This window comes from Tachysurus vachellii, chromosome 9, assembly GCF_030014155.1.
Source record: "Tachysurus vachellii isolate PV-2020 chromosome 9, HZAU_Pvac_v1, whole genome shotgun sequence".
NCBI lineage: Eukaryota > Metazoa > Chordata > Actinopteri > Siluriformes > Bagridae > Tachysurus > Tachysurus vachellii.
In genome coordinates this window covers 12,344,315-12,359,430 of record NC_083468.1, presented here as the reverse complement: position 1 = coordinate 12,359,430, position 15,116 = coordinate 12,344,315, and the positions used below count along the sequence as shown (strand labels likewise).

The window sequence follows — 15,116 nt, the reverse complement described above, 5'->3', positions numbered from 1 at the left end:
GCAGCAGCGGGGTGGTATGCGAGAACTTTGGCAGGTTGAAAACAAGCCGGGCAGCTGCATTTTGGATCATTTGCAGTTCATATTTCAGATTGCCTTCATAGCTAGACCTGCCAGCAGTGCATTGCAGTAATCCAGTCTAGAAATGACAAGAGACTGAACAAGTACCCGAGCAGCCTGTGTGGACAGAAATGGCCAAATCCTTCTAATGTTGTAGAGAAGAAACCGACATGAGCAAGTCACATTAGCAACATGAGAGGAAAAGGACAGTTTAAACTGGGAAAGTGTGTCTGAGCCCCCAACACTATCAGGAAGACTATTCCAAAGTTTGAGAGCTAAATAGGAAAATGCTCTACCGCCTTTAGTAGACTTAGGTATTCTGGAAACTACCAGAAGTCCTGAGTTTTGTGATCTCAGAGAGCGCGAAGGATTGTAACGTGTTAGAAGACTAGTTATGTACATGGGAGCTAAACCATTAAGAGCCTTGTATGCAAGTAGCAGCAATTTGTAATCAATTCTACACTTAACAGGTAGCCAGTGTAGAGATGATAAAATTGGGGTTATATGTTCATATTTTCTTGTCCTGGTGAGGACTTTGGCAGCTGCATTTTGGACTAATTGAAGATGCAGTACAACCACCTAGTAAGGCATTACAATAGTCCAGTCTAGAGGTCATGAATGCATGAACTAGCTTCTCAGCATCAGATACAGATAGGATGTTTCTTAGCTTGGAAATATTTCTAAGGTGGAAGAAGGCTGTTTTTGTAATATGGGTGATATTATTTGTAAAAGACAAGTGCTGTCTAATATGACACCCAGGTCTTTCATTGTCAAGCTAGTAGTTACAGTACATTCCTCTAAATGGAAGATTGTGAGGGCTTCTGTGTACTGGTTTTTGGATTGATAAGTAGTATTTCTGTCTTATCAGAGTTTAACAGCAGAAAATTACAGGTCTTCCAATCTTTTATCTCTTTAATGCACTCATTAATTTGGACAATTAAGCGATTTCATTTGGTTTTGATGAGATATATAAATGTGTATTGTCAGCATCACAGTGGAAACTAATTCCATGCCTTCTAATGATGTTCCCTAAGTGAAGCATGTATATCGAGAAAAGCGAGGTGCTAGAACTGGTCCCTCGAGGATCAGTTCTAGCACCTGTGTCAAATGCAGCACTAAGGTCAAGTAGAACTAACAGTGACATGCAGTCTTGGTCTGAAGCTAAGAACAAGTCATTTGTAATTTTCACAAGTGCAAATTTCCTGTCTTGTACTTGTAAAGCACTGTAGTTGTGAGTGAAGAGCTTTAGGTGAGACTAGGTCACGAGATGCTCTCATATGTTGAACATCAATTATTTTGTTCCTGATACTTTCAATTTTATCAGTGAAGAATCTCATAAAGTCCTAACTACTGAACTGTGATGGAATAGTGCAGGGGTGGCCAACCAGTCAGAGACCAAGAGACCAAAATTTTTTTACTGTGTTACCGCAAAGAGCCACATCATACACATGGGCACACATGAACATCACCTTTTTTTCCCCTGCCATTTTGAGAGCGAACTTGACATAAATTGTTTACTCAAATGATCTTGCTCCTATTGGGAACTTTGAGGTATTTTCATCCCACTCGCATGCACGTTTGACGAAAATGCCGTATTGATCTCCGTATTGAACTCTATATTGACGAAGCAAACACGCATATTAAAAAGACACAAATACAAACTTCGATATGAACGTAAGAGCCGCATGAAACTAGGCAAAGAGCTGCATGCGGCTCTGGAGCCACGGGTTGGCCACCCCTGGAATAGTGTGTTCAGATCTGTTTGTTAATCTAGCCACTGTGCTAAATAAAAACCTGGGATAGTTCCGGTTATTTTCTATGAGTTTGCTCAGGTGCTCAGCCCTAGCAGCTTTTTGAGCCTGTCTATACTGTAGCTTGACATACTGTACTTATACGAAATTCTATTGATCAGATCCTTGGTCTGGTTGGTGTTCATTAATAGGTTGTTTCCCCAACCAATTTAAGATTTTAGATGATGTGGGACCAAACTACTCTCTCAAAGCATTTTATAATGACAGGTGTTAGTGCTACTCGATGGAAATCATTGAGGACCCTGACAATGGTCTTCTTTGGAAGTGGGACAATTGTAGAAGTCATCAGGCAGGAGCAATGGTGCCCTGGGACAGGGACTGGTTAAAGATCTTAGCGAATAACAAAGACAGCCGATCTGTGCAATCTGATTTGAAATTTGCATGATTAAATCTTCTGCAATAATAAACAGTCCATCGGGGTAAGCATTCTGCAGATTGCTAATAGCTCCATAGAGCTCACATAGTACATCCTTAGCATTAGTGCCAGGTGGAATGTACACTCTGACAATGAAAACTGTGGTAAATAAAATGCCCTGCTTCGAACAGTCACAAACTTCACTAGCGATGAACAGTAGCTAGAAACAAGCAGAGATTTTTTGCACTTTTCCATGTGGATATAAAAACACACACCACCACTGCAAACCTTAACAATGAATATCTCTAGCTGAATGCCGGCCTCTGAAAATCTGTCACTGAGCAACGTGTCAGTGAAAGCAAAGACACAAGCAAGCCTCTAAACTCTTGCTGTGTTGTCCGCTCGAGTTGGATGTAGTCCAGTTTATTGTCCTGGAGCAAATGTTAGATAGTAGAATCGACAGGAGAGACGGCCAGATAGGGTTTGTTTTTTAGTCTAGAACAGTCTCCTGCCTGCTTGCTTCTACTTCCTCAAGCACTGCTTCCGGTGTTCCATCTATTGGTCACCAGCATTAGGCAACACTGAGGACTGGAAGCCTGTTCTTGAAAGGCATATAGAGTCAGAGAACTCATGTGCAAATTTATAGGAAGATGTTACCAGGGACTGTATGTCAAATCAAGCATAAATGTGGTACATTTAAAGCGTAAAGTGTAGGTTTTTAAGACCTAATTAATTAACAAAAACAAGGCCACCAATCAGCCATTATGGTGTAATTTGGCATATGACAGAGTTAAACTTTAGCTATCATTATGAAACTGGTAGTTCTCAATTATTTTTAGATTTTCTGTACAATGTAGTTGCTATACAGTATGTCATTCAATTAATGAGTAAAGATGATTTACTGAAATAGCTCTAATTCATGATTGGTAATTCTGATTTCAACCTAGTACCTGGATATTTAATTAATCAACACTGAATTATTTTAAAAACATGGACACATTCAGTCTATTAGTTTCAACAAGCATTTCATATCATTTCTTACAGTAGGGTGAAAAAGAGTTGGCCCCCTTTCTGATTTTTTTTTTCATGTTTGTCACACTTTAATGTTTCATTACGTTTCAAACATTAGGTCAGTCAAAGATAACACAAGTATGCAACATTTTTATTATTAAGGGAAAACAAAATGCTCTCTAATCCTAATGACTGGTTGGGCCACACTTTGCACATTCAGCCACATTGGAGGGTTTTCGAGCATAAACCACCTTTTTAAGGTCATGCCACAGCATCTCAATAGGATTCAGGTCAGCACATTGACTAGGCCACTCCAAAGTCTTTATTTTGTTTTTCTTCAGCCATTCAGAGGTGGACTTGCTGGCTTGTTTGGATCATTGTCGTGCTGCAGAACCCAAGTTCACTTTAGCTTGAGGTCATGAACAGAAGGCTTGATTGTCCTTCAGGATTTTTTGGTAGACAGCAGAATTCATGGTTCCATTTAATTCCACTACCACCACCATATTTTACTGTTGGTATGATATTCTTTTTCTGAAATGCAGTGTTATTTTTACACCAGATGTAATGGGACACACACCTTCCAGAAAGTTCAACATTTGTCTCATCAGTCCACAGAGTATTTTCCCAAAAGTCTTGGAGGATCATTAGATTTGGCAAACTGAGACGAGCCTTTATGTTCTTTTTGCTCAGCAGCTGTTTTCATCTTGGAACTCTGCCATGCAGGCCATTTTTGCCCAGTCTCTTTCTTATGGTGGAGTAATGAACACTGACCTTTACTGAGGCAAGTGAGGCCTGCAGTTCGTTGGATGTTGCTGTGGAGTCTTTTGTGAACCTTCCCAGTTCACCACTGTTTCATGTTTTAGCCTTTTGTGGATAATGGCTCTCACTGAGGTTTGCTGGAGTCCCAAAGCTTTAGAAATGGCTTTAGAACAGGAGTGTCAAACTCAAATACACAGTGGGCCAAAATTTAAAATTAAACAAAGCCACGGGCCAACGTTGAACAAATGAACCTTTAAATATGGACACAAACAAGTTTTGCTTTAATATTGAACAAGCAACGCTTATATAACTCAATAGTGCAGACATGCAAAATCAAATTTCAAATTAAATTAAATTAAAAACATATCAATGGCATATTAAATTAAATTTAAATTAAATATTACAATTAATATTTGGGGGAAATATTAATATTTAATATTTCCCCAATCGCAGATTGCTGCTTGTAGCTAAAACTTGATAATGGCTTTATTATTGAATTTCTTTCTATTACTATAACACCCTAATCAAAGGCACCCAAAAATGATATGCTCTGTATTGCTCCTGAATTGACTACTCACAAGATAACACTTTTATATATAGCGTGAAAATTGTGTTATTAACACATTATAACATTGCATAATTTGTAACAGACCAGCAAATTTTTAGAAAAGCAAACATTTTGGAAAAGTATTGCTGTGACTGTCAGATGTTTTGTGTTAATGTTGTCCTGTTCGATTGTTTAAACAGTAAACAGCTCTGAACATATCTGGTTTTAGACAGTTTCATCTGTGAATAATTCATTTGGTTAAAAAATTAAAATGATGTGAAAGTAAGCCAACATGAATATCAGAAAACATTCTATGCTAAGAGAAGAGGGAACAAACACAGTGCATAGAGGCTGTGGTAAAAGTTTGGAAAAGCATCACAAGATGCAATTATTGCAAAAAAGAGATTTAATTATTTATATATATTATATTATATATTTTATATATTATATTATATATTTATATTTATTATTATTTAATTATTTGCTTTAATACAAACAATATATTATTATGTTGTTTAACAAATCTGGATGTAAATACCAGGAAATAATAGCTGAATTCATAAACTTTCATCACATATCAATCCTTTGACCTGAAACTAAAATGTCTTTGGTGTATAGAATAAAAAATAAAAACAAATTTTTTGTTCTATTAAATTTGGAGGGAACATTTTTTTTCATTCATGCAATTTAAATGACTATTAAACCTTTTGTAAACTGCTTCTACAGTAAGTGACTACTGGCTCTTCTCAGAAGATTGCAATGTACAACAATTTTGCCTATTCCCAGACGAGGTAATGGTATGTGGCAAAGCGGATGGCCAAGAGGTATATGCTGTTACACATGACATCATCCCAGTCAAAGGCTGGGTCATGCAGTTTAAGGTCAGTGTATGTCTTTTACTCAACATCAAACAGCAAACATCAAACATCTTTTTCTCAACATCATCACTACTACAATGATTTCATATCTGGCATGTTTTCCAAGTTTATTTAAGTACAGTATAGTTGTAGTATAGTGAAGTGGCTAGTTAGCATACAAAAGGTCAGGCTTTGTTTTAGAATATTTTACGAATATTCAGATGTCAGTCTTTAGCCACTGTTATAGAGCACACCAGACAACATCAACAACTAAAATACAATTAAAACAATTAGAATACACTGGTTGGCTTTGTTGTAGTAAGTATTTTAAGCATATGAACACTTTGATTTTCAAATACAAGCTGCACAGTTAATACCACAAGAAAACTGTTGGAAATTTATTAATTAACACTCAAACAAATTAAATGCATGTATTATTACAAATGAAAATGTTCTAGGGTGCGTGTTGTCTGGCAAGGATGGGCATTGGGTGCATCGTGGTGCAGCAAACTCCCAACTCCATCCTGTGCCCACGTTACTGTTAGAATGTGGGCGAACTCTAGTTTGTATTGTTATTTCCTACCTCCCTCAAACATGATTGTTAGGTCTGCTACAGCAAATTTATTCAGTTTTTGAATATGCATATTCATGGTACCTTACATTTGCATTCCATTCAGGGTATTTTTCTGTCTTATGACCTGTGTAAGCTCCTGATTTATAATAATTCTTATCTAGATAACATGATTTCTGAAGATCAACAAGTAAATTTCTCATTGTAACTGTCAGCACTCCTTTAGAATCACATCAATATAGTTGGTATAAATGTTTGTCTGTATGGGATTCCAGGATCGCCTTGGAAGCAAATGCTGTCGTGCTCCCTTTATCTGCATAGTTTTCTTTGAGGGCTTTATGCACACGATGATGGGGATTTATTTAAGGGTTAAAATCATTGCTTGATGTGGGCAAAAGTAATGTCTTCAAGAAATAAGAAAAGTATGCTGAAAAGTATGCTTCAAAAATAATGGTTAGATTAATTCAATTAAATTTTATTTGTATAACACTTTTAAAAATGAACATTCACACAAAGCAGAATTTTACAAGAATATAAAAATGCATAATAAAAATTATAACATTTAAATATTTCAATGTATATTTATCCCTAATGATCAACCCAGATTCAACGGTGGCAAGGAAAAACTGACAATATCAGGAAGAAACTTTGAGAGGAAAAAAAAAACTCAAACAGAACCAAAACACTATATGCCTATAATCAATCCTGATCTGCTCTCTACCTGAGAAAAAATATTCACAAAGAGCTTTTTAGCCTAGACTTAAACACGGAGACTGTCCCAAGCACTATTTAGAAGGCTGTGTGATAATTACAGGGCCTTGCAGAAGAAAGCTATACCCCAGATCTAGCCTTCACTACTTTAGGAACCAACAAATAGGCTGCCCATTTTGATTAAATTAGGTATAGAGAATAAAAACTAAACAAAAAGTACAAGTACTATTCAGGTACTGTGACACAGGACCATTCAATGTTTATAGGTCAGTGCCTGTTTTATAAGAAATGCTAATACAAATACCAACAGAAAATTTGATTGGAAGCTAATTCATTGCAGATAACATAAAATAGTGGTGTTCATATCTTTAGGAGTTTATTAAGCTGGTGCCTATTATCTGTCTTTGCTGAAACATATATCTGTGTGTCATCAGCAAAACAGTAGAAGCTAATACCATTGTCTTTTACCAAGAGGTAGCATTTACTGTGGTGTGAAAAGTGTTTGCCCCTTCCTGATTTTGTATTTTTCTGCACGTTTGTCACACTTTAATGTTTCAGATCATCAAACAAATTTAAATATTAGTCAAAGATAACAAGTAAACACAACATGCAGTTTTTAAATGAAGGTTTTTATTATAAAAGGAAAACAAAATCCAAACCCACATGGTCCTGTGTGAAAAATACTTTCACAAATAAAACAGGACAGAAACTTGTGGAACACAAACATCTGCAAACTGTTAATGAACTGTCATATAAGACTTGAGGCAAACAAAGGCTAGTTAACTATGAACAACATTTGTATTCTATCTATGAAAATAGTATGATCAATGGTGTTAATAGCTGCACTAAGATCAAGCAATTCCAGCAAGGACACACAACCCTGATTAGAGGTAGTAGTAGTTATTTTAACATTTTCACTAGTGCTGCTTCTGTGCTATAATAATGCCTAAATCCTGTCTGTCTGAATGTGGATTCATGCACATTTTTTAAGATCTTGTAGATAAAAGGAAGTTTTCATATAGACCTATAGTTTAACAGTTCACAGGAGTCTAAGACAGTTTAAAAATAATAATAATAATAATAATAATAATAATAATAATAATAATAATAATAATAAATAGGGTTTGATAACTGCCTCTTTTTATTTTAAAGATTTAGGCACATAGCCAGAGCTAAAGAAGTATTGTTTTAATATAGTTTAAATATTTTTAAAAGGGGCTTAATTGGTTCTAGTATTATCTGTTTTAAAAAACAGAATGCAATTTAATGCTTTTTAAGTACGTTATTTTTTATTTTTTATTTTTTACAAATAAAATAGGTAAAAAGTAATAATGTTATATACAGAGTTGGACAGAAAATTGTCTGGTTTTAAATTAGGGCTGAACTTTCAGCTTTGCCATTGACATAATCCATGAATGTATTGCCTTGCTATATCGGTGGTGTGCTTTATGCAGTGCTTTTATTTCTACTTCTAATTTAAAAGTGTTAAATAAAAGTCATAATTTATTTTTATCTTATTTTTGATACACAGATTTGGCAGCACTAAACGATTTGTTTAGCTCAAGAGGCTATCCTTCCATTCTATTTCAAATATTACCAATTTAGTCTGACAGCATTTATGTTCTAATTTTCCATTCACTATATAAAAAGAGGTTTCAAATATGCCAGCAATGACTTACAGGTCAGCTAGGTTTTCTGGGATTCCCCACCTCTTGATGTTTAGGTGAAACATTCTGTTTGCAAGTCAGATAAATGCATTCAATATAATTGGAAGAATCTTTATTCAATTGAATTGAATAAAGATTTTTGCAAGTCAGATAAATGCATTCAATATAATTGGAAGAATCTTTATTCAATTCAATTGAAATTTGTTTGTAGCAAGCAAAAAAGGAAATCATAGTCGGTAAACAGGTGCAAAATCCACAATAACATTAAAGTAAGACCGATTTACTTTAATGTTATTGTGGATTTTGCACCTGTAGCAAACAAATCCAAATCACAAATACAAGAACTTTGTTGACAGTAGAAATAGAAATAGATCAATAACAGAATAGCAATGAAATCCAAGACAATAGTTCAAAATTAAAGATAGCACTAACAATATTTTTCGAAGGTGGCTTAAATGTCTGTGACCTTGGTAGCTTGCTGAGGAATCAGGCAGACCAACACTCGGGAGACGGCTCCATGACTTCTGCTTTACAGTGATTTAAATTCATGATTCTTGCTGCTCAGAGCTATATATCTGTGTCTCTCATCTCTACCATCTGTATTATTGATGCTGCTTACTGAAACAACAATTTGTTAGGCAAATCCTGCACAGGTGCTAATCCTTTCCACTAACCTTTTATCCCCTAGTTAACAGAAATCCTTATTTAGAGCATGTAAAATAAGTATTGATCACGTCAGTTTTCTCAGTAAATATATTTCTGAAGGTGCTGTTGACACAAATCTTTCATCATGTATATACATAGAAAAAATATGTAAAGAAAGGGAGGTGCAAAAAAGCATGTAGAAAATTAGAAAGCAATCCTGCCCCTTGTCAGTGGAATTTATCAGCTTGTTCAGTCCCAACTGATGGCCTATAAAAAGGCATATATATACAGGGAGTGCAGAATTATTAGGCAAATGAGTATTTTGACCACATCATCCTCTTTATGCATGTTGTCTTACTCCAAGCTGTATAGGCTCGAAAGCCTACAACCAATTAAGCATATTAGGTGATGTGCATCTCTGTAATGAGAAGGGGTGTGGTCTAATGACATCTACACCCTATATCAGGTGTGCATAATTATTAGGCAACTTCCTTTCCTTTGGCAAAATGGGTCAAAAGAAGGACTTGACAGGCTCCGAAAAGTCAAAAATAGTGAGATATCTTGCAGAGGGATGCAGCACTCTTAAAATTGCCAAGCTTCTGAAGCGTGATCATCGAACAATCAAGCGTTTCATTCAAAATAGTCAACAGGGTCGCAAGAAGCGTGTGGAAAAACCAAGGCGCAAAATAACTGCCCATGAACTGAGAAAAGTCAAGCGTGCAGCTGCCAAGATGCCACTTGCCACCAGTTTTGCCATATTTCAGAGCTGCAACATCACTGGAGTGCCCAAAAGCACAAGGTGTGCAATACTCAGAGACATGGCCAAGGTAAGAAAGGCTGAAAAACGACCACCACTGAACAAGACACACAAGCTGAAACGTCAAGACTGGGCCAAGAAATATCTGAAGACTGATTTTTCTAAGGTTTTATGGACTGATGAAATGAGAGTGAGTCTTGATGGGCCAGATGGATGGGCTCGTGGCTGGATCGGTAAAGGGCAGAGAGCTCCAGTCCGACTGAGACGCCAGCAAGGTGGAGGTGGAGTACTGGTTTGGGCTGGTATCATCAAAGATGAGCTTGTGGGGCCTTTTCGGGTTGAGGATGGGGTCAAGCTCAACTCCCAGTCCTACTGCCAGTTTCTGGAAGACACCTTCTTCAAGCAGTGGTACAGGAAGAAGTCTGCATCCTTCAAGAAAAACATGATTTTCATGCAGGACAATGCTCCATCACACGCGTCCAAGTACTCCACAGCGTGGCTGGCAAGAAAGGGTCTAAAAGAAGAAAAACTAATGACATGGCCTCCTTGTTCACCTGATCTGAACCCCATAGAGAACCTGTGGTCCATCATCAAATGTGAGATTTACAAGGAGGGAAAACAGTACACCTCTCTGAAGAGTGTCTGGGAGGCTGTGGTTGCTGCTGCACGCAATGTTGACGGTGAACAGATCAAAACACTGACAGAATCCATGGATGGCAGGCTTTTGAGTGTCCTTGCAAAGAAAGGTGGCTATATTGGTCACTGATTTGTTTTTGTTTTGTTTTTGAATGTCAGAAATGTATATTAGTGAATGTTGAGATGTAATATTGGTTTCACTGGTGAAAATAAATAATTGAAATGGGTATATATTTGTTTTTTGTTAAGTTGCCTAATAATTATGCACAGTAATAGTCACCTGCACACACAGATATCCTCCTAAAATAGCTAAAACTACAAACAAACTAAAAACTACTTCCAAAAATATTCAGCTTTGCTATTAATGAGTTTTTTGGGTTCATTGAGAACATGGTTGTTGTTCAATAATAAAATTAATCCTCAAAAATACAACTTCCCTAATAATTCTGCACTCCCTGTGTATATATATATACAGTGACACCTCGAGATACGAGTGCATTGACATACAAATTTTTGGAGATACGAGCTGTGATTTGACCAAATTTTTGCCTTGAGATACAGTATGAACAAATTTTTGAGATACGAGCATCCGAGCTGACGCCGCCGAAACAAAGATCCCCAACAACCACGTGTGAGATACAAACATCCGAGCTGACGCCGCCAATCAAAGACCCACAACAACAACGTGTGCTCTGATTCCCCCGCCTCAGCTTCCCGCGTCTTACTCAGTTAGTGTTTGTGTAGCTCGCTTTGTTAACACTTGTGTAAAGCTGTGCTCGTATTTTGTGCTTTTATTTTGCGTACATTACAACTTTATCGCATTTAAAACCATGGGTCCTAAGAAAGTGAGTGTAAAGGACAGTGCTGTGAAGAAGAAGATGATGTCTATTGAATTAAAACGGGAAATCATAGAAAATCATGACCAGGGTATGCAAGTGAAAGACTTGGCGATGCAATACGAGCGGAATACATCAACGATATATACGATTCTGAAGCAGAAGGAGTCGGTTATGGGTATAACACCAGCCAAGGGCATTACAATAATTTAAAAGATCTGGAGCTCCATACATGAAAAGATGGAGAAATTGCTGATGGTGTGGATGAAGGCAAAAACAAGTGAAGAGAAAAGAGATGAAGAATGTAAAGAAAACAGAAATTTTAGCAATTAAGTTCAGTTAAGAGAATTTCAGTTAAGTTAATTAATTTTAGTGAAATTTAGTTAAGTTCCATTTAAGTGTAAAATAGCATTAAGACTGTACAGTAGCGAGTGAGTGAATGAAAGTGAAAGTTTACGTATGATACAAAATTCCTAACTCCTCCACCTGTTTACTCCTCCCTCATCCTCCATGCGCATCTTCCGTTATTTCAAGTCGTCTGATCTCCAAGGTAAATAATACACTTTATAGTGTAACCAGTTTATTTTTTTAACATTCTCTATTATTACTGTATGTTTTTATACAATATTTGTCATTTATAAATACAGGTACTGTACATTTTTCATATTCAAAACACTCATAAACAAAACAACTGGAGTGGAATTTTGCGAGCTGGAACGGATTAATGGGATTTCAATTAATTTAAATGGGGATATATATATATATATATATATATATATATATATATATATATATATATATATATATATATATATATACCCTGCATAACCAGGTGCCCCTCACAAGATTTTTCACTTTTCACTCTCTGTCAGGAGAGTGAAAAGAATGATCAGAGGAGTTGTCCAACAGCCAAGAACCACTTGTGGAGGGTTTCAGAAAGACCTGGGGTCTCATTTATAAAACTGTGCATAGGATCCCTACTAAAAGTTTACGTACGCCCAAAAGCCAAAAATGGCGTACGCCAAAAAAAATTCCGATTTATAAAACCGTGCGTACGCACTCCTCTAAGCAATGTTCCCTTTATAAATCACAGATCACCCGCAGATGTGCGTACGTGAAATCCCGCCCTGTACACGCCCATTTTTAACCATAAATAGTCAATGCAAATCACTGCGCGGGCACGAGAGTGGACCTCGTTATAATGAGTTTCCTCTGCGCTCTGCGGGTTTAAAAATGGGGTGAGGAGCCAGCGTATCAGGGGGGTAGCCACTGTCGCTTGCAGGTTATAATTATATTAAAAGCAACATTGTTATAATTATATTAAAACCAAAGTAGTTACAGTTTCTACTTTTTAATATTGTTAAACTCACCAAGAAGCCAGCTATCACGTACTGCGCCTGCATTTAGTCTGTTCCCTACACTGTTATGTGTCAAGATAAAGGAATCGTGTTGAACCAGGCCAGCGTGGCACAATGTTTGTGAGGGTCATGTTGGAGTCACATATGATTTGCACATTAATAGAATGCACATGCTTTCTATTAACATAAGCAAATTAATTTTCAGATGTGAACTTATAGCAACATGAGCGCAGTCAATTGCGCCGATTACATTTGGGAAACCAGACATTGCTGCAAATTGCATTTTAATTTCGGCCTGTTCTCGCACAGTGTAGGGGAACCTGACGTATCGACTACCCATATTAAGTATACCATTCAAAACGACAGATATTATGGCACTCAGGGACGGCTGTGATATACCAGACCTATAGGGTGAGATGATAGATTCCAATAGAATTATTTCATATACAAAAAGGTCTTAGAGACAAAGTTGAGGATTACTTTTTTTATATAAATAATTTACCTGTCTGCCAATTCCCACTGGAAACAGCCGGTTGCCAAGAACCCCAGAGTGGTGATGACTTGTATTTGGACTGGGAATGCATGGTTCCGGCGTGTTGCCCTCTCTAATACTGGACCCAATTCAGCACATAGATCTAAGAGCACAGCTCTAGGGAATCTAAATCGGCTTATTAGCCAGTCATCATAATGGGCCAGGATATCATCATGGTCCCTGAAAACTCGTTCTCTCCTTATTCTGCCATTGGCGTAATCCTCCAACAGTGCCAGCAGTGCCATCATGAAGCATTACATACCCGGGTCACCGGAGCATTGATATGTTTCTAGCAATTAGACTGATCGTTAACACCTTGACAAAATCACAGAATTAATTTGTGGGCAAAAATTTAAGACGAAAATGTTATAGTGAACACATGCTTCTTCATGTGGGTTTTGTAATGAACACCGTAATAGTTAGGACCAATGATGAGTAGCGATTGTGCTTCATGACTGTATTTGCAGACTTTGACATTTTATGATATATGTACATTAAGGAAAATATTTTTTACATAAAGGGGTATTTCATGCTATTCTGTATCACATGTAGTCGCGCCGTCTCCTCCTGCGCTCCCGTTGTGGACAATGAGACTGTAAGGCAGTGCTGATTATTCATTCATTCATTCATCTTCTACCGCTTATCCGAACTACTCGGGTCACGGGGAGCCTGTGCCTATCCTCAGGCGTCATTGGGCATCAAGGCAGGATACACCCTGGATGGAGTAGCGCTGATTATTATTATTATTATTATTATTTTATTTTTAATACATTTTGAATTATGTTTGTATTTTACTAGATGTATATAGCCTAAAACAATCGGCACAAATAACACTGTTGGATTTAATCTTCATGATAATGTGGATATAACGTATGAAATGGGATGAAAATTAAATGTCATTAATTCTTATAATCGTTCTTCTCACATGTATTTTCTACAATCTAACTTCAGTTCACGACCTCACCATCTCTGTCGCCAATTCCCTTTGTCTCCAGAATGTGCGTACGCACGTCTCAAAGTTTGCTTAAAGGTGCGCACATTTTCCCGTCAAGTTGTTTTTTTATAGATCACAACCTTTGCGCGAAAACCGGCGTACGCACGTTTCCAGCCACGTTTTGCACGCTTTATAAATGAGACCCCTGGTATTTAAAGGGACAATTGATTCAAAGAAAACAATAGGCAATGTTCTCAATTGCCATGTACACATATGTATGCATGCTCACTACGCAAGACTCCATTCCTCAAGATAAAGCATCTTGAAGCTTGACACCTGAGAAATGCATGTGACCATACAGAAGACATCTTAAAGCCTTCAATACCAACTAAGGCTTCTGTATGAATTATTATATAAATCTCAGTAAGTAGTATCACTACTTTTCTCTGTGTCATTCCATTTTATTACAGATAACGTAATTTTTATTACAGATACTGTAACTTAATTCATCTTTTGCTTTTGTTGTTCCTGACATCTGGTAAATATTTTATGTGAACAGCACCATTAGACATATATTTACTGAGATAAATGTTGACCTTTTGAATACTTATAATTCCCACTGTATAGTAGGGTTCACAAGTTTGAGGTCAAAAGTGAAAATACCTTCATTTTTTATTATTTTCTTATTTAATACAACAAAATACAATACAAAAATTTCATGACAAAATGTCACTGACACGTGCCCGAGTGAAAAGTAGATTCTTTATATATACAGAGAGAGAGAGAGAGAGAGAGAGAGAGAGCATATTTAAATGAATTTCACATTTCCTAGTATTCGGTATGTCCCTTTGTTGCTTTAATATGAGGGTCATTAATGCATGCTGGGAATGTAGGTTAGTCTGTCTTGTCCAATCCCTCAGAAGAGTGGTAGCACAAATTACTGAAAACATTAACATTGCCAGTTATATATTTTACATGATGTAGACAGCCAGGTGCATTTGCATTGGTTACCTGGTGATGAAAGGGTATCAGGATGTGCACTATGGGAACAATTCAATCCAGTGGATGCAGT

At 36.8% G+C, this 15,116-nt stretch overlaps 1 protein-coding gene across 1 annotated transcript in view; it reads left to right on the top strand.

Moving 5' to 3' along the window:
- reln (reelin) overlaps positions 1-15,116 on the top strand; it is a 395,099-nt gene that overhangs the window by 341,662 nt on the left and 38,321 nt on the right. The window contains exon 51 of the mRNA XM_060877712.1: positions 5,267-5,421. Coding sequence (XP_060733695.1) covers positions 5,267-5,421 — 155 coding nt within the window. The remainder of the gene's footprint in view (positions 1-5,266; positions 5,422-15,116) is intronic.